Consider the following 25683-nt stretch of genomic DNA (forward strand, 5'->3'; position numbering starts at 1 on the left):
AGGAGCTATGTGAGCACAGAGATAATACATGGAGGGGGTGACATCAGCCAGTGTCTCTTCTGTATCTGCCCAGCAGAGACTCTGTGTCCTGGGCATGAAAACAAGACCAAGTCCCAGACCAACCATTTCAATATTAGAGGTCTTAGCTAGATGATATCTTAGATAGGTCTAAATTCAATCAATTCTGTAAAGATGCTCACAGATTCAGCAACTATTAAAGCATTCAGAATATACTGTGGTGTATTGGGGAACAATCTGGTCAATATGAAACATTCAGTGTTTCAGTAAACAATAAAATGGGAATGCCCGACCCTGCTAGCTGCCTGTGGGCATGGAAAACAGTGACCTCATCACTCCCAGAGAGATTGATAAAGAGAGAAGGAGAGGAGCCTAAAGTCATTCAGTTGTCCAGTCAGTTGTTCTCGGATCTCAGATTCCACTCTGAAGGAGATTATGGGATTGATGCTATAATATCTTAAAGATGGCACCATGTCCGTGTGTGTGTGCGTGTGTGACTTAGCACTATCTGTTTCTTAGCGACATGGTGACTGTAGGGAGAGTTTGTCCAACCCCACTAAAACCCAGATCACTTCGTTATTAAAGTCATGAGTTTGTGAGTTCCAAAACCGGGCTCCAAGTTTTAATGGAGTAAAGGGCACAACAAACAACAAACAACAAAACCAGCTGGTGGGTGTGAGAGTCTGTGTTTCTGTGCATGTTAGATAAAGTAGTGAGATAGGAAGTTGATGTGGGACACATGCAGACTGGTATCACAGACGAAACTACACACTGTGAGCGTGTGTGTGTGTGTGTGTGTGTGTGTTGTGTGTGTGTGTGTGTGTGTGTGTGTGTGTGTGTGTGTGTGTGTGTGAGAGAGAGAGAGAGTGAGAGTGAGTGAGGGAGTGTGTGTTTGTCTATGACGGGGAAAACCACACAGGGCTTTCTCACGTTCTGTTTACAGCTGTGAATGGTTCCAGACACTGGGGCCCTCTGACCTGTGTCCCCTGACTCCTAGGGTCCTCATGGGGGAACACACAGATGAAGAGATGCATGGGGTCTCACAGAGAGAGGGAGAGTGACAGAGACAGAGACAGAGACAGAGACAGAGACAGAGACAGACAAGAGTGAGGGACTGAATGACTCACCAGAGTAAGAGAAAAAGAGAGAAAGAGTGAGGGACTGAGTCACAGTATGTAGTGAAAGAGTGAGGGAGGCTCAATAACTCACACCTGTATACACCTGTATATAACATTTCAACTATTTTCTACATTGAAATAAAATCACAGAATGGCTTGGGGTACTGTGACAGGAAAGAGAGAGAGAGGGGAGGGATAGAGATAGAGATAAAGAGAGAGAGAGAGAGAGAGAGGGGAGGTAGAGAGAGAGAGAGAGAGAGCGAGAGAGAGAGAGAGAGAGAGAGAGAGAGAGAGAGAGAGAGAGAGAGAGAGAGGGAGGAGGGGGGAGGGAGAGAGAGAGAGGAAGGAGAGAGAGGGGGAGAGGGAGGGAGAGAGAGAGAGAGAGAGAGAGAGAGAGGGAGGGAGAGAGGGGGGAGGGAGAGAGAGAGAGAGAGCAAGAGGAGAGGGGGAGGGAGAGAGAGCGAGAGAGAGAGAGAGAGAGAGAGAGAGAGAGAGAGAGAGGAGAGAGAGAGAGAGAGAGAGGGAGAGAGAGAAGAGAGAGAAGAGAGAGAGAGAGGGAGAGAGCGAGAGAGAGAGAGAGAGAGAGAGAGAGAGAGAGAGAGAGTCAGGGGAAACTGTCTGTACTGGACCAGCAGTACTGATCTTAGTCTGTGTCTGGGAAAGCAACCCTACATGTACAGTACTGTATGTACGTCTTACCGGCACAGCTGCCATAAGAGTAGGTTGCAGAACACTGGTGTCTCCTTTACTGCCTGTTTTTATCTTTGTCGACTGGTGTGAGAGAAAGGATACAGTTATGATACAGGTACTCTACACATATATTCACCTTTTATATATGTGTTTAGTAATGTACAGTCCAAGCATGTGATATACAGAGCAGGGGGGGACCACCTCACCTGGTCCGCTAGTGTCTGGGGGAGGAGTATCCGATCCTGCAGCCGTGAGCCACACACACCAGCTCTGCACTCAGCTCCAACACATGGGCCAGGGGAGGTACCCGATGTAGGTGTCATTCTCACTGCCACAGCACAATATAAATAACTCATTATTATTCTAGCATACGGACAGACAGACAGACAGGCAACAGTCCAACAGTACACAATCATATTTCAATAAACTTGCATGACAAAACTATATGTATAAGAAAGGTTTACACAATTAAACAACAAAATACACAAAGCACTGCAGTAAATGTCCTTCTGGGCCAGATCAAGATGATGTTGCTCTCTGAAGGGTAACAACCTGACCCCCTCTCTCCCATCCTCCTTTTCCATTTTCCTCTCTTCCCCCAATCCTGTTCTCCAGAGAAAGTGAGAACACAAAGCATATGTCGTCATGGTGATCACCAGTGTGATGGTAGAGTATCTACTTGTGTTTACAGCACAGCCTTAAACCCACACTTCTGCACGTGCTCAGTTGACACCAAGGCCCCAATCAGGAAGTTGTCCTCATAGATCACTTTGAGTGTTTTCTTTAATTCAGCGTTGAAATGGGACCTACTATGTATAACCATCCCACTGTACTCCCCCACTGACAGCTGAGATCAGTCAAAAATGCATAGAAAGGACATTATGGGATCTTCCTCTAAGACAGCTCCAATTGAAAAAGGGCTGTGTAAACATTTTATCCATCTTCCTGGATAAGGTGCACTTTGGAAGCCAGCTTGGACTGTCAAAATTCTTAGAGTATTCAAAGTGGTATTCGATGATTCATGAAAATTCAGCTTATTAGGAAATGTCGATAGTAGTTTGGTACTGGAGGAAGGTGATGGTATGTAAAGCCCAGGAGGGTAAAGAGAGGGTATAAGGTTGGCAGGTTTGTGGTACTTACCCCAGGTTGGGTATCCTTTCTGCCATGCCAGTGATGCCAGCGATGATGTTGCTATGGGAGATCATGACGCCCTTGGGTACGCCAGTGGAGCCGCTGGTGTACATGATGACAGCGATGTCAGAGGGCATGGGCTGTTTACACCCACGAGACACTATACACACACACACACACACACACACACACACACACACACACACAGACACACACAAACACACACACACACAAACACACACACACACAGAGACACACACACACAGAGACACACACACACACACACACACACACACACACACACACACAGGAAACAAATTAGTTCATGGCATGGCATGAAAGCATGTTTTTGTAAATATTCAGCATATTGTAGGAAAAGGGAGTTCATGGGAGATCATAAGATATGGTGCAGGTCAGGACAATAAATGGAGGAGGCTTGTTAAGTCCATGTTAGGATATATAGTCTAGGATGTGAAGTCTGTAGGCGAAGGTCCTGGGAAGATATGGGTGTCGTTAAACAAGATGGGGGTAGAGGAAGTGGAATAAAACACACATAATGATGAATATCTAAAGAGAAGAAGAAAGGAACATTCCTAATGGAATGAAGAGGGAGAGGAACATCAGTCAAATGAAACATTAAATCACATTAAACTCAATGGCACCATTTAGTAAACGTCCTTCAGCCTCTTGGTACTCTCAGTAGGAAGATACAGTATTTCTAAGAGCTGTGTTACTGCTAATAACACCATCTACCTCTCTCTCTCTTCCTTTATGTCTCTCTCTCCCTCTCTCCCTCTCTACGGCTCTCTTCCTCTGCTCTCTTTCTTCTCTGAGTTTTGGCTGTGTGTTAACTGTCTGAGATTTGTTCAATTGAAGTAAAGCCTCTCCTCCCCGTCAGCCCACTTCAAATGTTTGGACTTAAGTTCTCCAAGACATGTTACTCTTGTCTAGGCTTGCCAAAAAGCCACTCAGAAATTATATTATGTCATGCAATGTGGATTCTGACAATGTGAAAAGGAGTGAGATGACTCTAGATCTCAGTTGGTAGAGCATGGCGCTTGCAACGCCAGGGTTGTGGGTTCGTTTTCCACTGGGGGCCAGTGTGAAAAATGTATGCACTCACTAAATGTAAGTCGGTCTGGATGAGAGCGTCTGCTAAATGACTAAAATGTCAAATGTAGATCATGTAGGTTTCTTAAACTATGGGTCGGGACCCAAAGTGGGCCCTAGGCATGTGAGAGGTGTGTTATAAGACTACATCTACAATCACACACTATTTCTTCTTAATTTGGGTTGTTGGAGGATGATTTGGGTCACGGGAGGATGGCCAATTTATAAATTTATCGAGCTAAAAAATAAAAATAAATCCCTGTTCTAAATTATATAAGAAACAACAGTCAGCAGTTTTCTCTCAGTTGTCCTCATGTGGAAAATGAAGACGTGTTTTTTATTGTTTTTTTTAGGGCTGGGGGGGGGGGCTTGCTCAGTGTCGTGTGGAATATAAACATTTCCAAGACGTCACCAGCGGGTGCAGAAAAATAAAACACAACCCAAACAGAAGACAGAGAGAGAAAGAAGGGAGCAAAAGAGAGGGAGATAGGAGAGGGAGAGAGGAGGGGGACGTGACTTGGAGTCAACCGCATGCGAGAGGAGGGGCCATGTTCTGACATAAACATGGACCCAGAGATAGGGGGGGGGGGGGGGTGGAGTGATGTCATGTGAAGTTTACAGAAGTGTCTATAAACATGACCCTCCTTCCTAATCCCACAGGTCAGATAGCGATGATATGCTATCCTGCATGGTTTGGTGCTAATGCTGTGGCATGTCTGTCCCTGCAGCCCATTTTCTAGTTCATTTCCCTAGCCACTGATTCATAGCATTGTCCTGCTGCTCAAACTCACTCTGTAACTCTCTGTCCTTCTGACATGAGTTTCAACTGATAAATACTAACAAACAATAAAACCTACAAACACGCACACACACTTCCACTGATTTAGGCCTAGACCACAGCAGGCTATTTTAGCAGTGACCACTGCAACACACACCCACACACACACACACACACACACCTACCCTTCACAGTACCAGCTCTACTTGTTATGGGTCAAGCAGTGCAGCACTAGAGACCAGACGGAGAAAAGGAGGGATGGAAAGATAGAGGAAGGGAAGGAGAAAATAGGAGAGAAAGGGAAATAGGAGAGAAAGGGAAATAGGAGAGAAAGGTAGAGTATTTCCTCTCCAAGCTTTAATCTGACACAGATGTGTCCACTTCCTCATTCACATGACCTAATGAGCCACCTCCCCCTTTGAGACTACAGTATCTTTGAGACTACAGTATATCTGAGACTACAGTATATCTGAGACTACGGTATCTTTGAGACTACAGTATCTTTGAGACTACAGTATCTCTGAGACTACGGTATCTTTGAGACTACAGTATCTCTGAGACTACAGTATCTTTGAGACTACAGTATCTCGGAGACTACAGTATCTTTGAGACTACAGTATCTCTGAGACTACAGTATCTTTGAGACTACAGTATCTCTGAGACTACGGTATCTTTGAGACTACAGTATCTCTGAGACTACAGTATCTTTGAGACTACAGTATCTCTGAGACTACGGTATCTTTGAGACTACAGTATCTCTGAGACTATGGTATCTTTGAGACTACAGTATCTCTGAGACTACAGTATCTCTGAGACTACAGTATATTTGAGACTACAGTATCTCTGAGACTACAGTATCTCTGAGACTACAGTATCTCTGAGACTACAGTATCTCTGAGACTACAGTATCTCTGAGACTACAGTATCTCTGAGACTACAGTATCTTTGAGACTACAGTATCTCGGACTACAGTTTCGCTGAGACTACAGTATCTTTGAGACTACAGTATCTCGGAGACTACAGTTTCTCTGAGACTACAGTATCTCTGAGACTATATTATCTTTGAGACTACAGTATCTCTGAGACTACAGAATCTTTGAGACTACAGTATCTCTGAGACTACAGTTTCTCTGAGACTACAGTATCTCTGAGACTATATTATCTTTGAGACTACAGTATCTCTGAGACTACAGTATCTTTGAGACTACAGTATCTCTGAGACTACAGTATCTTTGAGACTACAGTATCTCTGAGACTACAGTATCTCTGAGACTACAGTATCTCTGAGACTACAGTATATCTGAGACTACGGTATCTTTGAGACTACAGTATCTCTGAGACTACAGTATCTTTGAGACTACAGTATCTCTGAGACTACGGTATCTTTGAGACTACAGTATCTCTGAGACTACAGTATCTTTGAGACTACAGTATCTCTGAGACTACGGTATCTTTGAGACTACAGTATCTCTGAGACTATGGTATCTTTGAGACTACAGTATCTCTGAGACTACAGTATCTTTGAGACTACAGTATCTCTGAGACTACAGTATCTTTGAGACTACAGTATCTCTGAGACTACGGTATCTTTGAGACTACAGTATCTCTGAGACTACAGTATCTTTGAGACTACAGTATCTCTGAGACTACGGTATCTTTGAGACTACAGTATCTCTGAGACTACGGTATCTTTGAGACTACAGTATCTCTGAGACTACAGTATCTCTGAGACTACAGTATATTTGAGACTACAGTATCTCTGAGACTACAGTATCTTTGAGACTACAGTATCTCTGAGACTACAGTATCTTTGAGACTACAGTATCTCTGACTACAGTATCTCTGAGACTATATTATCTTTGAGACTACAGTATCTCGGACTACAGTATCTCTGAGACTACAGTATCTCTGAGACTACAGTATATCTGAGACTACAGTATCTCTGAGACTACAGTATCTTTGAGACTACAGTATCTCGGACTACAGTATCTCTGAGACTACAGTATCTCTGAGACTACAGTATCTTTGAGACTACAGTATCTCGGAGACTACAGTTTCTCTGAGACTACAGAATCTCTGAGACTATATTATCTTTGAGACTACAGTATCTCTGAGACTACAGTATCTTTGAGACTACAGTATCTCTGAGACTACAGTATCTCTGAGACTACAGTATCTCTGAGACTACAGTATCTCTGAGACTACAGTATATCTGAGACTACGGTATCTTTGAGACTACAGTATCTCTGAGACTACAGTATCTGTGAGACTACAGTATCTCTGAGACTACGGTATCTTTGAGACTACAGTATCTCTGAGACTACAGTATCTTTGAGACTACAGTATCTCTGAGACTACGGTATCTTTGAGACTACAGTATCTCTGAGACTACGGTATCTTTGAGACTACAGTATCTCTGAGACTACAGTATCTTTGAGACTACAGTATCTCTCAGACTACAGTATCTCTGAGACTACAGTATATTTGAGACTACAGTATCTCTGAGACTACAGTATCTCTGAGACTACAGTATCTCTGAGACTACAGTATCTTTGAGACTACAGTATCTCGGACTACAGTTTCTCTGAGACTACAGTATCTTTGAGACTACAGTATCTCGGAGACTACAGTTTCTCTGAGACTACAGTATCTCTGAGACTATATTATCTTTGAGACTACAGTATCTCTGAGACTATATTATCTTTGAGACTACAGTATCTCTGAGACTACAGTATCTATCAGCTAGCAGGAGATACTGTAAGGAGAGATGACTCTGCACTGACTAGTGACTACAGCCTTGTCCAGAAAAGTAATTACCTACAAAATAATAAATGAATGCATAACTATGTTATACATGTCTGTACATTTCAGTGTAATGCCGTTAAAGAAATGTTGAGTCCACACGCACACACACACACACGTGTTTACCATTCTCAGGCTTGGTCCCCAGCTCCTGAACAGTGGCCATGTTGTGGACACTGATGCCTCGTGGGTAACCGGGCCACTTGGTGGGCGTGTCATCCACCACGATGATGTGCTGCAGCCTGGGCACCTCCAACAGGATGAACTAAACTCAACCAGGAAACACACAAAAAAGTCTTTAAGACAGCTATACTATAACCATCAAATGGTTGGTCGGGACAGGGATAGGGCATACTGATAGGGTTTGGCTGATTCCTTCTGGTCGCAGACTGGCTGCTGGCTACAAACAGTGGTTTTGTTTACGTGTTCATTTTCAAGTATGTTTTCAAAGGCTTGACCTTTCCGTACACGTGGACATGCAAAATAAACACATGCACTTTGTACATCATTCTACTTCAGTATGTTTAGACAACCTAAACATGTGAGTCAATTCTTTCAGGTTTTGACAGATACATATTGCTTTACTGGCTCTGTACCCTGTCTCTCTCCTCAGGAGGGAGTATGGACTGTATGTCTCTGTCTCTAACCCAGTGTGTTGGTCTATGTCTCTAACCCAGTGTGTTGGTCTGTGTCTCTAACCCAGTGTGTTGGTCTGTGTCTCTAACCCAGTGTGTTGGTCTGTGTCTCTAACCAAGTGTGTTGGTCTGTGTCTCTAACCCAGTGTGTTGGTCTGTGTCTCTAACCCAGTGTGTTGGTCTGTGTCTCTAACCCAGTGTGTTGGTCTGTGTCTCTAACCCAGTGTGCTGGTCTGTGTCTCTAACCCAGTGTGTTGGTCTGTGTCTCTAACCCAGTGTGTTGGTCTGTGTCTCTAACCCAGTGTGTTGGTCTGTGTCTCTAACCCAGTGTGTTGGTCTGTGTCTCTAACCCAGTGTGTTGGTCTGTGTCTCTAACCCAGTGTGTTGGTCTGTGTCTCTAACCCAGTGTGTTGGTCTGTGTCTCTAACCCAGTGTGTTGGTCTGTGTCTCTAACCCAGTGTGTTGGTCTGTGTATCTAACCCAGTGTGTTGGTCTGTGTATCTAACCCAGTGTGTTGGTCTGTGTATCTAACCCAGTGTGTTGGTCTGTGTCTCTAACCCAGTGTGTTGGTCTGTGTCTCTAACCCAGTGTGTTGGTCTGTGTCTCTAACCCAGTGTGTTGGTCTGTGTCTCTAACCCAGTGTGATGGTCTGTGTATCTAACCCAGTGTGTTGGTCTGTGTATCTAACCCAGTGTGTTGGTCTGTGTCTCTAACCCAATGTGTTGGTCTGTGTCTCTAACCCAGTGTGTTGGTCTGTGTCTCTAACCCAGTGTGTTGGTCTGTGTCTCTAACCCAGTGTGTTGGTCTGTGTCTCTAACCCAGTGTGTTGGTCTGTGTCTCTAACCCAGTGTGTTGGTCTGTGTCTCTAACCCAGTGTGTTGTTCTGTGTCTCTAACCCAGTGTGTTGGTCTGTGTCTCTAACCCAGTGTGTTGGTCTGTGTATCTAACCCAGTGTGTTGGTCTGTGTATCTAACCCAGTGTGTTGGTCTGTGTCTCTAACCCAGTGTGTTGGTCTGTGTCTCTAACCCAGTGTGTTGGTCTGTGTCTCTAACCCAGTATGTTGGTCTGTGTCTCTAACCCAGTGTGTTGGTCTGTGTATCTAACCCAGTGTGTTGGTCTGTGTATCTAACCCAGTGTGTTGGTCTGTGTCTCTAACCCAGTGTGTTGGTCTGTGTCTCTAACCCAGTGTGTTGGTCTGTGTCTCTAACCCAGTGTGTTGGTCTGTGTCTCTAACCCAGTGTGTTGGTCTGTGTCTCTAACCCAGTGTGTTGGTCTGTGTCTCTAACCCAGTGTGTTGGTCTCTGTCTCTAACCCAGTGTGTTGGTCTGTGTCTCTAACCCAGTGTGTTGGTCTATGTCTCTAACCCAGTGTGTTGGTCTGTGTCTCTAACCCAGTGTGTTGGTCTGTGTCTCTAACCCAGTGTGTTGGTCTGTGTCTCTAACCCAGTGTGTTGGTCTGTGTCTCTAACCCAGTGTGTTGGTCTGTGTCTCTAACCCAGTGTGTTGGTCTGTGTCTCTAACCCAGTGTGTTGGTCTGTGTCTCTAACCCAGTGTGTTGGTCTGTGTCTCTAACCCAGTGTGTTGGTCTGTGTCTCTAACCCAGTGTGTTGGTCTGTGTCTCTAACCCAGTGTGTTGGTCTGTGTCTCTAACCCAGTGTGTTGGTCTGTGTCTCTAACCCAGTGTGTTGGTCTGTGTCTCTAACCCAGTGTGTTGGTCTGTCTCTAACCCAGTGTGTTGGTCTGTCTCTAACCCAGTGTGTTGGTCTGTGTCTCTAACCCAGTGTGTTGGTCTGTGTCTCTAACCCAGTGTGTTGGTCTGTGTCTCTAACCCAGTGTGTTGGTCTGTGTATCTAACCCAGTGTGTTGGTCTGTGTCTCTAACCCAGTGTGTTGGTCTGTGTCTCTAACCCAGTGTGTTGGTCTGTGTCTCTAACCCAGTGTGTTGGTCTGTGTCTCTAACCCAGTGTGTTGGTCTGTCTCTAACCCAGTGTGTTGGTCTGTGTCTCTAACCCAGTGTGTTGGTCTGTGTCTCTAACCCAGTGTGTTGGTCTGTGTCTCTAACCCAGTGTGTTGGTCTGTGTCTCTAACCCAGTGTGTTGGTCTGTGTATCTAACCCAGTGTGTTGGTCTGTGTCTCTAACCCAGTGTGTTGGTCTGTGTCTCTAACCCAGTGTGTTGGTCTGTCTCTAACCCAGTGTGTTGGTCTGTGTCTCTAACCCAGTGTGTTGGTCTGTGTCTCTAACCCAGTGTGTTGGTCTGTGTATCTAACCCAGTGTGTTGGTCTGTGTCTCTAACCCAGTGTGTTGGTCTGTGTCTCTAACCCAGTGTGTTGGTCTGTGTCTCTAACCCAGTGTGTTGGTCTGTGTCTTTAACCCAGTGTGTTGGTCTGTGTCTCTAACCCAGTGTGTTGGTCTGTCTCTAACCCAGTGTGTTGGTCTGTGTCTCTAACCCAGTGTGTTGGTCTGTGTCTCTAACCCAGTGTGTTGGTCTGTGTCTCTAACCCAGTGTGTTGGTCTGTGTCTCTAACCCAGTGTGTTGGTCTGTGTCTCTAACCCAGTGTGTTGGTCTGTGTCTCTAACCCAGTGTGTTGGTCTGTGTCTCTAACCCAGTGTGTTGGTCTGTGTCTCTAACCCAGTGTGTTGGTCTGTGTCTCTAACCCAGTGTGTTGGTCTGTGTCTCTCTGGTCCTACTCTGCATCACACACTGATAACAGTGGGCATAGTACCTCTCCCCCTCCTTCTCTCTCTCCCACACACAAACTCCTCTTTCACACTCTTCCTGTCCCTTCTTCCTTTACCTCCTAAATTCATATCTACACATTTTCAGATGTGTGTGTGTGTGTTTGTGTGTGTGTGTGTGTTCTCTCACTTTGAGTCTGGTCTCCAGTAGCTCTCTGCTGGTGATGATGTGACTGACCTCTGTCTCGTTCAGACCGTGAGTGATGGCCGGACCCCCCAGGGTAGAGTACAGAGTGACCACTGCAACACACACACACACACACACACACATACATACATACATACACACACACACTAAGGTAAGACCAATGAGGTATCATCAGATAATGCTGCTTATGATAAGATATCGTATGGATAGAGTTAGAGTAAGATTTAAGATCGGGGTGAATTTTCTGGTCCTGTTTGGGAGTGAGGCCACATGGTACAGCCCTAGTGATCAGTATATTATGTTTGGGAGTGAGGCCACATGGTACAGCCCTAGTGATCAGTATATTCTGTTTGGGAGTGAGGCCACATGGTACAGCCCTAGTGATCAGTATATCCTGTTTGGGAGTGAGGCCACATGGTACAGCCCTAGTGATCAGTATATCCTGTTTGGGAGTGAGGCCACATGGTACAGCCCTAGTGATCAGTATATTCTGTTTGGGAGTGAGGCCACATGGTACAGCCCTAGTGATCAGTATATCCTGTTTGGGAGTGAGGCCACATGGTACAGCCCTAGTGATCAGTATATTCTGTTTGGGAGTGAGGCCACATGGTACAGCCCTAGTGATCAGTATATCCTGTTTGGGAGTGAGGCCACATGGTACAGCCCTAGTGATCAGTATATCCTGTTTGGGAGTGAGGCCACATGGTACAGCCCTAGTGATCATTATATCCTGCTTCAGGGCTGTGTTAATGTAACGCTGCAGCGATGGCATCATGTCTGCTCTGGCTCTGTCACTGGCGTGAGTGAGTGGCCTGGGACTGGGCTAAACCAGGCTGAACTGGGCTGGGCCCAGGCTACATTACATTACTATATGTCTGACTGGTAGAGATGGGTATCACTCACCACAGGGACCAGGGGCACGTGCCGAGATGAGGGTGTGTGAGTGTGTACGTGTACACGTGCAAGCATCCCCAATCCCCTCTACACTCCTCCACACAGACATACACACTTCTCTTCTCCAGAAAAACATGACCAGTCCCTGTCTGTTTCTCTGGCTAGATAAGTGTAATGTACAACTGCCTTTCCTGATAGCAGTTGGATGTTTAGGTTCTTGGAATACTGTGGGCCAGACAGATGACAAACTCATATGAAGGAGCAGAGTAAAGGCAGTGGAATTTGTACATATGCCTATCTGCTCTGAGATAGGACTGACAGTAGGACTCAGTGGGATCCAGGTCCGGGCTCCCCCAGGTCCAGGCTCCCCCCAGGTCCAGGCTCCCCCCAGGTCCAGGCTCCCCCCAGGTCAAGGCTCCCCCCAGGTCCAGGCTCCCCCAGGTCCAGGCTCCCCCAGGTCCAGGCTCCCTCCAGGTCCAGGCTCCCCCAGGTCCAGGCTCCCTCCAGGTCCAGGCTCCTCCAGGTCCAGGCTCCCCCCAGGTCCAGGCTCCCTCCAGGTCCAGGCTCCCCCCAGGTCCAGGCTCCCCCCAGGTCCAGGCTCCCCCCAGGTCCAGGCTCCCCCCAGGTCCAGGCTCCCCCAGGTCCAGGCACCCCCCAGGTCCAGGCTCCCCCCAGGTCCAGGCACCCCCCAGGTCCAGGCTCCCCCAGGTCCAGGCTCCCCCCAGGTCCAGGCTCCCCCAGGTCCAGGCTCCCCCCAGGTCCAGGCTCCCCATGTCCAGGCTCCCCCAGGTCCAGGCTCCCCATGCATTCATCATTCTCAGGCAGTAGAGGAGAAAATGAGGGGTAAGTGCTCTCTTTCTGTGTCTACACACCCACCATCAGTGGGCTCAACATGTACTCCCATCCAGTCAGATGAAGACTCTGGCTCTTGGGGATGAGGTGGAATTTTTATGGAATTTGTATGCATGTGTACGTCTGTGTATGTGTGTACGTGTGTGTATGTGTGTACGTGTGTGTATTTATGTCAGTGTGTGTGTGTGTGTGTGTGTGTGTGGTGGATAGTAGCTGCAGCAGTGCTCACGCTGGGCTGTGAAGAGTTCACACCAGAAGCTTGCAAGGGTCAAGACACCCGGGCCAAAATCCACACTCATGACCCCGCTCTAACAGGACAAAGAGAGGAGGAGGGAGAGAGAGGGGGAGGACGGAGGGAGAGAGGGGAGGTCACCTGACCCTGGGCAGGCTGACAGAGAAGGGGCTTATGGGACAGGGCCAGTGACATCACTGCCATGCGTCATGGACGGCTGAGACTTCCTGTTGTGTGTGTGAGGACACGGGGCGTGACACCTCCAGCCGTGAGATACTAACACACTGTCAGGTCCCGTCACGTTCACGCTCTTCTTTTATAAACAAAAAAATGAAATCATGAGGTGATTGAATAGCTTATACTCTGCAACCATCCTTTTTGTTCTGAGTTTTAGAACTATGAAACAACCGCGAACAAATTCCTGGCAAGGCCAACCAATCAGATTGAGTCAGACTAAACTAAGAAGAAATGAGAAACTAGGAAGAATGAGAGATGGATGAATAGAGTCTATGGAGAGGAGGAAGAATGAGAGATGGATGAATAAAGAGTCTATGGAGAGGAGGAGGGCTGAGGCTATGGCGTCACAAGCACGGACCAGAGGGGATGATCAATGAAAACAGGATGCACCTGAGCTTAATTTCGAGTCTCATAGCAAAGGCTCTGAATACTTATGTAAATAAGATCTTTCTGGGTTTTTAAAAATATAAATTTGCAAACATTTCTATAAACCTGTTTTCATTATGGGGTGTTGTGTGTAGATTGATGAGGATTATTTTAAATGTTTTATCCATTTTAGAATAAGGCTGTAACGTAACAAAATGTGGAAAAAGTCAAGGGGTCTGAACACTTTCTCAATGCACTGTATGTATACCCTATGTGTGTGTGTTTGTGTGTGTGTGCGCGTGTGTGTGTGTTTGTTTGTGTGTGCGCGCGTGTGTGTGTGCGCGCATGTGTGTGTGTTTGTGTGTGTGTGGACACTCACAGGGGAAGTTTTGCATGAAGCAGGCCTGTGCAGCTATGACCCACTCGGCCCTGGTCTCACAGAAGATGGCAATATTGTTGTGGGCCCTCTGGCCAAGCACTGCCAGACCATTGCCAAAGCGGGCTGCTGCACTGTGGGTCTCAGCATAGGACAGCCAGCGGTACTGCCCCAAGATCACCTACAGGGTGCCACAGAGAGCACACAGGATGTTAGAGAGAGAGGGAGGGAGAAAGAGAAATACAGAGAGAGAGAGAGAGAGAGAGAGAGAGAGAGAGAGAGAGAGAGAGAGAGAGAGAGAGAGAGAGAGAGAGAGAGAGAGAGAGAGAGAGAGAGAGAGAGAGAGAGAGAGAGAGAGAGAGAGAGAGATTTGGAAAGAGTTTTCCAAAACAGAATGTGTGGGAGAGATGCAGGAGGGCAGAATAGTTCACAGTATTTGTTTTATCCACAGTAAAGCCTACAACTTGTGGTTGTGCATTTTCTGCTCAGTAATATGACAGTAGGATTTTTTTTTGCTAATGGATGCTTTTTAACTTTTGGAATTTCAATCACAACACTCATAATAAACAGCGGTGATACTGTCCTCTACTGGTATAGCACTGGTACTGCACACACCCAGACCTGGCACAGGCTACCGCACATTCACACAGTGTCAGTGAAACAATGAGAACATTTAAATACATTGATCCTATGTGTTTTCGCTGTAGGTCTCATTGTGGTGGCCAAACACACCATTATTTTATTGCAGCAACATGAGTTTCAACAGTACTGTGATTAGACTAGTGGGATTAGCCTATGACTGGGGTGTAATTAAAAGTGTTACAAGTCACACACACAGCAACAGTGTTTTATTTTAGCAAAGTTCAGATTGGCCTGTGTGTTGTGTGTTGGTGAGCTGTGTGAGGTGACGTGAGGCCTTTCTGTTGGGCAAGAGAGGTGTGTTTTGTATGAGTGACTGTTCTCTCCTGTTTTGGCTAGACTGACTTGGCAGATCAAGGTCTTGTGTTTTCACTACAAACAGAAAACACACTTGAGTTTCTTGCCCAACAGAAAGTCCTCATGCTGTCCTTCCTGTCCTCACCTTCTTGAAGACCTTTCCGTTGCTCTGTCTCTCGTCCTCCTCCATGACCACCTCTCTGGTGCCCAGGCAGTCTCTGTCAGGGAACCTTCTGGATGCGTCCTCAAACACCTTATCCAGTGTGTCTACCCCGGGGTGCAGGGACGACACCAGCCTCTTGGTGGTGCTCATGGCCCTGTAGGGCCCCGCGGGGCGACCCGTCACAGACTGGGCCTTGAGTCTCTGAGCCCTCTCCTGTTCTGAGCCGAGGCCTGCGTCTGATTCTGACACAGAGCTGAAGAGGTAAGAGGGGAGGAAGGCTAGGATAGAGTACAGCCACACCGTCACCTGGAAGAGCAGCAGCAGCACCGGGTTCAGATCCTCTTTCAGCTTCATCCTGACTGGGTGTGTGTGTGTGTGTGTGTGTGTGTGTGTGAGTGGGGGGAGGGAGGGGTTCCTTCACTCTAGAACCCAAGGAAAGGTTGGAAGTTATATGCTCTTAGGTAGTTTATCACTGGGACAGCTCCTCTAACCCTGAGGTGTGAATGGTTGGAGAGAGAATGAAGGGTCGTAATCCTGCTGCCACTGACTGGGCAAGGTATTCATTTCCTCGTCCTTCTTCTTCTGCCCTTGTGTGTTTATCTGATGACAATGGCAGCAGCACCTTACGCCAAGACAAGGGACAACAAAACATTTACATGGCTATTGTATGTTATACGTGTATACTAACATTAGTGCTTTAGCTACAATTCCTCTAACAGTATCTGAGCTTTTTAACCCAACAGTCACCAGACGCCACACTCTAAGATAATAGGTTTTAACGGATTCTTCTAATGTTTCTGTGGTGGTTTCTCAAGCATCCACCAATGGTAATGCACAGCCTTATGGCTTGGCCTACATAATAAGACACACAGCCGCATGCTGTAGGCTACAGCTCTGCCTGAGTGCTCTTCACTCACTCACTGTCCCCCGGCAGCCAGCCAGAATGCTCCCTATCTAACCCCATCTCCCACACAGCACTGTACAGCACGCTCTCTCTATCACTAACCATCAAGGTATAGATACAGACAGACAGAACACTGACTATGATGGGCTGAGAAAGAGGAGGGAAATAGAGATAGAAAGAAAGAGAGAGAGGTGAAGTTAGAAGAGTGTGACAGCGTGAGAGGAACGGGGGATACCTAGTCAGTTGTACAACTGAATGCATTCAACTGAAATGTTTCTTCCACATTTAACCCAACCCCTCTGAATCAGAGAGGTGCGGGGGGCTGCCTTAATGGGCATCCACGTCTTCGGCACCCGGGGAACAGTGGGTTAACTGCCTTGCTCAGGGGCAGGATTACAGATTTTTACAAACGAAAGAGAGAATATGAGTGTGAGAGGGAAATGCCTAAGGAACATTACATTTTAGTCATTTAGCAGACACTCTTATTCAGAGCGACTTACATGAGCAATTAGGTTTAAGTGCCTTGCTTAAGGGCACATCGATAGATATTTCACCTAGTCGGCTCGGGGATTAGAACCAGCGACCTTTCGGTTACTGGCACAACGCTCTTACCCACTAAGCTACCTGCGTCTTTTACTTATTACAACCCACGATTAGGGCTGTTGCGGTGACCGTATTACCGCCACACCGGCGGTCACGAGTCATGAAGGCAGTCAAATTCCACGTGACCGTTTAGTCACGGTAATTAGGCTTCTCCAAGCTCTGATGCTGCTGATGGTCATTAGTAGCCTACCAAACTTGCTAACTGCCTGGTACTAAGCACTCTATTGTCCCTCTAATCACTCTGACGTCAATGCAAATGTTTTTGAAAATCAAACACTTCATGAGAGCCCATGAGCTCATGTTGGGCCTCTAGTAAAAAGAGGAGGATCAGCTTTCTATAGGCTAGGCCTACTATATTTATTTCTCAACTTTCCTAATATTAATCGCATTGCTTATATTTACAACAGGAGTATAGCCTACCTGGCTGGCATGAAAATAAACCACGGGGAAAAGCGTCCTCCATTCGCTATTTAAGTGCATAGATTACAAGTATTTTTTCCAGCTGCCCATTTCGACACAGGTGCATGATAATGGTCCATTCTAAATCAAAACAAATTTCACATATACATTATTTAGTATATGTTAAGACAAGATTAAATCAAGTATATGTAAAGACAAGATTAAATCAAGAAAAGTCTGATGGGTGAAAATATTTGTCACGGTTTCGGCCGAGGCTGCTCCTCCTCCTTGTTCGGGCAGGCTTCGGCGGTCGTCGTCCCCGGAGTACTAGCTGCCACCGTTGTATGTTTCATGTTCGTTTGGTTTTGTCTTGATGTTGTACACCTGTTTCCAGTTAGTGTTCATTAGTGTCCTATTTAGTTCTCGTTGTGTGTGTCAGGTGTTGTGTGTGATTGCGCTTCTGTTTGGTGTTCTGTGCTACGTGTTTCCCTCCGTTGTTTGGAGAGGTTTTTTCGCACATGTTAGTGCGCCTTTTGTTTGACGCCTGTGTGCGCCTTTATTTCGCCTCCGGGCTTGTTGAGCTCGTGTACTACGTGAATATTTCACTAAAGTCTTTTGGACTTAGTTTCTGCGTCCTGCGCTTGATTTCTGCACCACACCCACCTTCAGCACCCGTGACAGAATCACACACCTTATATAATGGAATCAGCAGGAGTAACAGCCGCACCTGAGTCGCTGGAGGAGCATGTCCGCGGCCAGGATGACCAGATCAGACAACTGGGGACCGCTCTACAGGATGTCATTAACACCCTGCACCGATGGGAGTCCAGAGGGGTACCCACACCTCCACCTACCTTGCCACCCCCATCGGTCGGTCCACCAGTCCCAGGTCCGGAACCCAGTGGGATTCGGCTCTCGCTCCCGAGGGCGTATGACGGCACAGCTGCCGGGTGTCAGGGGTTCCTCCTGCAGGTGGAGCTCTACCTGGCCACTATACACCCGGTGCCCTCGGGACACGAGAGCGTTTTCCGCCCTCATCTCCTGTCTCACGGGCAAGGCGTTGGAATGGGCCAACGCCGAGTGGAGGACGATAGACGCCACCACCATCTCCTACGCGGAGTTCTCCCGTCGCTTCAAGGCCGTGTTCGACCATCCACCTGAGGGCAAAGCGGCGGGGGAACGTCTATTCTACCTTAGACAGGGGAGGAGGAGCGCACAGGCGTTCGCACTGGAGTTCCGGACTCTAGCGGCAGACGCAGGGTGGAATGAACGGGCCCTCATCGATCATTTTCGATGTAGCCTACGGGAGGACGTTCAACGTGAGTTGGCCTGCAGGGACACCAATTTCACCTTCGACCAGTTGGTCGACATGTCCATCCGTCTGGACACCCTGCTGGCCACCCGTGGACGTCCCGAGTGGGGTCCGTCCATTCCACCCTCCAGCACCTCCGAGCCGAGCCCTATGGAGCTCGGGGGTGCTGGCGCTAGAGAAAGGAGGAGAAGGAGCCCGAGGGGGCCTGTCCCCTGCACCAATTGCGGTCGTGGAGGGCACACTGCGGCCAGGTGCTGGGGAGGGTCTCCAGAGGGAGGAGACAACAGGCCACGCACTGGGGAGCCTTCCCAGGTGAGTCGACGCCCCACTTACCCAGAGCTCTCTGTTGTGCACTTTTGTATACCTGTTAGTTTTCCACAGGTTGCACCTCATTCCCAGCATAAGGCACTAGTAGATTCAGGCGCAGCTGGGAATTTTGTTGATCTGAAGTTTTGTTTAGATTTAGGGATTCCCCTCCTGCCTGTTGACAAGCCTTTTCCCGTTCATGCTTTAGATAGCCGCCCTTTGGGGTCGGGGTTGATTAGGGAAATCACAGCGCCACTTAGGATGTGTGCGCAGGGGGGTCATGAGGAGACTATACAGCTATATCTGATCGACTCTCCTGCGTACCCGGTGGTGCTGGGAATTCCCTGGTTAAGTACGCATAACCCTGCCATTTCGTGGCAACAGAGAGCTCTCAATGGGTGGTCTGCTCAGTGTGAGGGGCGATGTCTGGGTGTTTCCGTGGGGGCGACTTCGGTGGAAAGTCCAAACCAAGTGCCCGCACTGCACATTCCGCCTGAATATGGGGATTTGGCTATTGTGTTTAGTAAAGCTAGGGCGATGCAGTTGCCTCCTCACAGACAGGGGGATTGTGCGATAGACCTCCAGGCAGGAGCAGCGCTCCCACGGAGCCACGTGTATCCTTTGTCTCAAGAGGAGAGAAAAGCTATGGAGACTTAGGGGTCCGGTGCGCCTGCAGTGGTCAGCTGAGGCGGACAGGGCTTTTGGGAGACTGAAGGACCTGTTTACGTCGGCTCCGGTGCTGGCGCATCCGGATCCCGCCTTACCCTTTCAGGTCGAGGTGGACGCGTCTGAGGCCGGTATAGGGGCCGTACTCTCTCAACGGTCCGGCACGCCACCTAAACTCCGCCCCTGTGCTTTTTACTCTAAAAAGCTCAGCCCGGCGGAGCGAAATTATGACGTCGGGGACAGGGAGCTGTTAGCTGTAGTTCAGGCCCTTAAGGTGTGGAGGCATTGGCTTGAGGGGGCTCAACACCCTTTCCTCATTTTGACTGACCATCGGAACCTGGAGTACATCTGGGCAGCGAGGAGACTGAACCCTCGCCAGGCTCGATGGAGTATGTTTCTCGCCAGGTTCGTATTTAAAATCACGTACATCCCTGGGTCCCAGAACGGTAAGGCAGATGCGCTGTCCCGGCGGTATGACACGGAGGAGAGGTCCGTTGAGCCTACTCCCATACTACCGGCATCTTGTCTAGTGGCACTGGTTGTGTGGGAGGTCGATGCTGAAATCGAGCGGGCGTTGCGTGCCGACCCTAGCCCTCCACAGTGTCCTGTGGGTCGGAAGTACGTTCCGCTCGAGGTTCGGGATCGACTCATTTACTGGGCTCACACGTCACCCTCCTCTGGACATCCGGGTATTGGCCGGACAGTGCATTGTCTTAGCACTAAGTACTGGTGGCCCACGTTAGCCAGGGATGTGAGGGTTTATGTCTCCTCCTGCTCGGTGTGCGCCCAGTGTAAGGCGCCCAGACACTTGCCCAGGGGTAAGTTACAACCCCTGCCCGTTCCACAACGACCCTGGTCCCACCTCTCAGTGGATTTTGTGACAGACCTTCCCCCCTCGCAGGGGAATACCACCATCCTGGTCGTTGTGGACCGGTTCTCTAAGGCCTGTCGTCTTCTCCCTATGTCGGGTCTTCCTACTGCCCTACAGACCGCAGAGGCACTATTTACCCACGTCTTCCGGCATTACGGGGTACCCGAGGATATAGTGTCTGATCGAGGCCCCCAGTTTACCTCCCGAGTCTGGAGAGCGTTCATGGAGCGTTTGGGGGTCTCGGTGAGCCTTACCTCGGGGTACCACCCGGAGAGCAATGGGCAGGTAGAACGAGTCAACCAGGATGTGGGTAGGTTTCTGAGGTCGTATTGCCAGGACCGGCTGGAGGAGTGGGCTCGGTATATTCCCTGGGCGGAGATGGCCCAAAACTCTCTCCGCCACTCCTCTACCAACCTAACCCCCTTCCAATGTGTGTTAGGTTACCAGCCGGTTCTGGCACCTTGGCAGCAGAGCCAGATCGAGGCCCCTGCGGTGGATGATTGGATGAGGCGCTCTGAGGAGACGTGGAACGCTGCACACGTCCATCTGCAGCGGGCCATCCGTCGACACAAGGCGAGCGCCGATCTCCACCGCAGTGAGGGGCCGGTGTACGCACCTGGAGATCGAGTCTGGCTCTCGACCAGAAACCTGCCCCTCCGCCTGCCCTGCCGGAAGCTGGGTCGGCGGTTTGTGGGGCCTTTTAAAATCCTGAGAAGACTGAACGAGGTGTGTTATAGGTTACATCTGTCTATTGAATATAAGAATATTAACCCCTCGTTCCATGTGTCTCTTCTCAGGCCGGTGGTAGCTGGTCCACTCCAGGAAGGTGAGATAGGAGAGACTCCTCCGCCCCCACTGGACATCGAGGGGGCTCCGGCGTACACCGTTCGGTCCATCTTGGACTCAAGACGCCGGATGTGGGGTCTCCAGTATCTCGTGGAGTGGGAGGGGTACGGCCCGGAGGAATGGTGCTGGGTGCCGCGGAGGGACATCCTAGACTCGTCTCTCCTGTCGGAGTTCCACCGGGGGCATCCCGCGCGCCCTGCTCCGCGTCCTCCTGGTCGTCCCCGAGGCCGGGGTCGGCGCACGGCTGGAGCCGCGCGTCAAGGGGGGGGGTACTGTCACGGTTTCGGCCGAGGCTGCTCCTCCTCCTTGCTCGGGCAGGCTTCGGCGGTCGTCGTCCCCGGAGTACTAGCTGCCACCGTTGTATGTTTCATGTTCGTTTGGTTTTGTCTTGATGTTGTACACCTGTTTCCAGTTAGTGTTCATTAGTGTCCTATTTAGTTCTCGTTGTGTGTGTCAGGTGTTGTGTGTGATTGCGCTTCTGTTTGGTGTTCTGTGCTACGTGTTTCCCTCCGTTGTTTGGAGAGGTTTTTTCGCACATGTTAGTGCGCCTTTTGTTTGACTCCTGTGTGCGCCTTTATTTCGCCTCCGGGCTTGTTGAGCTCGTGTACTACGTGAATATTTCACTAAAGTCTTTTGGACTTAGTTTCTGCGTCCTGCGCTTGATTTCTGCACCACACCCACCTTCAGCACCCGTGACAATATTAGCCTATCACTTGTGAATGATGCCCAGCATAAGAAACAATGCAATTTTTTGCGACTTGTTCGAATCATAGTCGCACACGTCATATAGCCTAGCCCATAGGCCTATATGTTTTAATAAGCTTTGTATCACAACTAAAGTGGCCAAATAACTTATAAAAATGCACCTTTATAATATAAGCATTACATGCATAATTGCATTTGCGGTCACTATTGATAATGGTGTTTTCAGCTAATGGAACATTCACACTTATAGCCTACTACCATGTGCGCATTGCTGCGCTTATAATGTGAAGAAATAGCCTAATAGTTTATCAACATTTTAAGCTAAAAGTTCTGATCTGTTGCATCAGCCACATTGCGTAAAAAATGTTTTCTGATGCTAGTGGTTGTATTAATTTGGGATCTATCGCATCCCACAACTGTCCCAGACTATGTTTAGAATATTTATTTATTGCACAGAATAGAATAGAACTACCTTTGTACTATGGGGGATAGTAGATTGACATAGGCTAGTGCTTTTGCTGTTCGTTAGGACTACTCATGTTGTTGGCTGACTAAAAGTAAATGTGGACAGTTCTTCCAATATCTTCAATATGCACCTCGGAATTGGATAAGGACGTGCGCATTTGTGTCTTCCTTCACTTGTAGCCTGTGAGAAAGACCAGATCAAGTTATGGAGCGTGCAGCACTCAGGGAGAAGGGCACAATGGCCACTGGCCGCAAAAGGCATGTATTGTTTTAGGGTGCATTACGGCCACACAAAGGGGATGCCGCCGTGAAATTCTAGGCATTATCAAGTGCTTTTCAAATTGTGAATGAGTGACTGATGTAGTATGTACAGCCTGCGCAAAAAACAAAGCACAGCTCATGCCCTTCAACAACTTTTTTTCAAAAAAGTCATTAGAGTCGCATCATGCAGCCTTACAATGTATTAAAAATCAAAACATCTAGCCCAACGTTACATGAATAACTCTAAATTACACATATAGGAATACCTATTTCTTTGTTAACCAGTCAATGAGAATTTTGCAACGTAAAGCTTCACTTTCTGAACATTCGAGATGTGTAGTCCACTTGTGTATCTAGCATGACAGACTTTGTGCTAGCTAGCCAACACTTAATTATTTCTGTGTTATGAAAGGAACTAGACACAGATGATCTGTTTAGTGTTTTTTTTTGGTCATTTAACAGACACTCTTATCCAGAGCGACTTACAGTTAGTGAGTGCATACATTTTTTTCATACTAGCCCCCCGTGGGTATCGAACCCACAACCCTGGCGTTGCAAACACCATGCTCTACCAACTGAGCTACACGGGGCCCTGGGCGGTTAACACACTATTGGTAGTTTGTTGTAACCAAGTATTGGTGCTAAACCGTGTGTTATTGGATGCTAGCATGCTAGCTAGTTAGCTATGGCGTCATAGGATACGGTGCCCTGGGCGGTTTTCATGGAAGAATACTGTACTAAGTTAGCTAACTGAATAAACTAAGTTAGAGTCTATGCCTACAAAACATTGAACCGCTGTAGTTTACAATCATTATAATTTCTAAAGTGGAAGTTGGGAGAGTTATATTTGAGTGTTTCAGTGAAAGGTAAGTGAGGGAGGCCCCGCTCTCTGGCTTCCCCAGATGTTTAGTTAATTTTATTCCGATCTTTTGCATTATTGTAGCCTTTTCTGTAGCCTGTCAACTATGTGTCTGTCTATCCCTGTTCTCTCCTCTCTGCACAGGCCATACAAACGCTTCACACCACGTGGCTGCTGCCACTCTAATCTGGTGGTCCCTGCGCGCACAACCCACGTGGAGTTCCAGATCTCCGGAAGCCTCTGAAATTGCTGTTGTGCGGCCAACAAGGCAGAGTTCATCTCAGCCTATGCTACCCTCCAGTCCCTCGACTTCTTGGCGCTGACGGAAACATGGATTACCACAGAAAACACTGCTACTCCTACTGGTCTTTCCTCGTCTGATCATGTGTTCTCGCATACCCGAGAGCATCTGGTCAGCGCGGCGGTGCGACAGGAATCCTCATCTCTCCCAAGTGGACATTCTCTCTTTTCCCCCTGACCCATCTGTCTATCTTCTCATTTGAATTCCATGCTGTCACAGTCACTAGCCCATTCAAGCTTAACATCCTTATCATTTATCGCCCTCCAGGTTCCCTTGGAGAGTTCATCAATGAGCTTGACGCCTTGATAAGTTCCTTTCCTGAGGATGGCTCACCCCTCACAGTTCTGGGTGACTTTAACCTCCCTATGTCTGCCTTTGACTCATTTCTCTCTGCCTCCTTCTTTCCACTCCTTTCCTCTTTTGACCTCACCCTCTCACCGTCCCCCCCTACTCACAAGGCAGGCAATACGCTTGACCTCATCTTTACTAGATGCTGTTCTTCTACTAATCTCACTGCAACTCCCCTCCAAGTCTCCGACCACTACTTTGTATCCTTTTCTCTCTCGCTCTCCTCCAACACTACTCACTCTGCCCCTACTCAGATGGTAATGTGCCGTCGCAACCTTCGCTCTCTCTCTCCCGCTACTCTCTCCTCTTCCATCCTATCATCTCTTCCCTCTGCTAAATCATTCTCCCTCCGATCTCCTGATTCTGCCTCCTCAACCCTCCTCTACTCCCTTTCTGCATCTTTTGACTCTCTATGTCCCCTATCCTCCCGGCCGGCTCGGTCCTCCCCTCCTGCTCCGTGGCTTGACGACTCACTGCGAGCTCACAGAACAGGGCTCCGAGCAGCCGAGCGGAAATGGAGGAAAACTAGACTCCCTGCAGACCTGTCATCTTTTCACTCCCTCCTCTCTACATTTTCTGCCCCTGTTTCTGCTGCTAAAGCCACTTTCTACCACTCTAGATTTCAAGCCTCTGCCTCTAACCCTAGGAAGCTCTTTGCCACCTTCTCCTCCCTGCTGAATCCTCCTCCTCCTCCCCCTCCCTCCTCCCTCTCTGTGGATGACTTCGTCAACCATTTTGAAAAGAAGGTTGACGACATCCGATCCTCATTTATTAAGTCAAATGACACCGCTGGTCCTGCTCACACTGCCCTACCCTATGCTTTGACTTCTTTCTCCCCTCTCTCTTCAGATGAAATCTTGCGACTTGTGACGGCCGGCCGCCCAGCAACCTGCCCGCTTGACCCTATCCCCTCCTCTCTTCTCCAGACCATTTCCGGAGACCTTCTCCCTTACCTCACCTCGCTGATCAACTCATCCTTGACCACTGGCTATGTCCCTTCCGTCTTCAAGAGAGCGAGAGTTGCACCTCTCCTCAAAAAACCTACACTCGTTCACTCCGATGTCAACAACTACAGACCAGTATCCCTTCTTTCTTTTCTCTCCAAAACTCTTGAGCGTGCCATCTCTATCTAGCCAACTCTCCTGCTATCTCTCTCAGAATGACCTTCTTGATCCAAACCAGTCAGGTTTCAAGACTGGTCATTCAACTGAGACTGCTCTTCTCTGTGTCACGGAGGCTCTCCGCACTGCTAAAGCTAACTCTCTCTCCTCTGCTCTTATCCTTCTAGACCTATCTGCTGCCTTTGAAACTGTGAACCATCAGATCCTCCTCTCCACCCTCTCCGAGTTGGGCATCTCCAGCGCTGCTCACTCTTGGATTGCGACCTACCTGACAGGTCGCTCCTATCAGGTGGCGTGGCGAGAATCTGTCTCCGCACCACGTGCTCTCACCACTGGTGTCCCCCAGGGCTCAGTTCTAGGCCCTCTCCTATTCTCTCTATACACCAAGTCACTTGGCTCTGTCATATCCTCACATGGGCTCTCCTATCATTGCTACGCAGACGACACACAATTAATTTTCTCCTTTCCCCCTTCTGATAACAAGGTGGCGAATCG

At 48.3% G+C, this 25683-nt stretch overlaps 1 protein-coding gene across 1 annotated transcript in view; it reads right to left on the reverse strand.

Annotated features, from left to right (window-relative positions):
• Window positions 1-25683, reverse strand: part of LOC311106303 (fatty acid CoA ligase Acsl3-like) — a 56258-nt gene that overhangs the window by 25859 nt on the left and 4716 nt on the right. Inside the window, exons 2-3 of the mRNA XM_084148606.1 lie at window positions 15204-15843; window positions 14126-14303 (exon numbers count right to left, since the gene is read on the reverse strand). Coding sequence (XP_084004732.1) covers window positions 14126-14303; window positions 15204-15575 — 550 coding nt within the window. The 5' untranslated portion in view covers window positions 15576-15843. The remainder of the gene's footprint in view (window positions 1-14125; window positions 14304-15203; window positions 15844-25683) is intronic.

This window comes from Coregonus lavaretus (assembly GCF_964263955.1).
Source record: "Coregonus lavaretus genome assembly, chromosome: 30".
In the NCBI taxonomy this organism is placed as follows: domain Eukaryota; kingdom Metazoa; phylum Chordata; class Actinopteri; order Salmoniformes; family Salmonidae; genus Coregonus; species Coregonus lavaretus.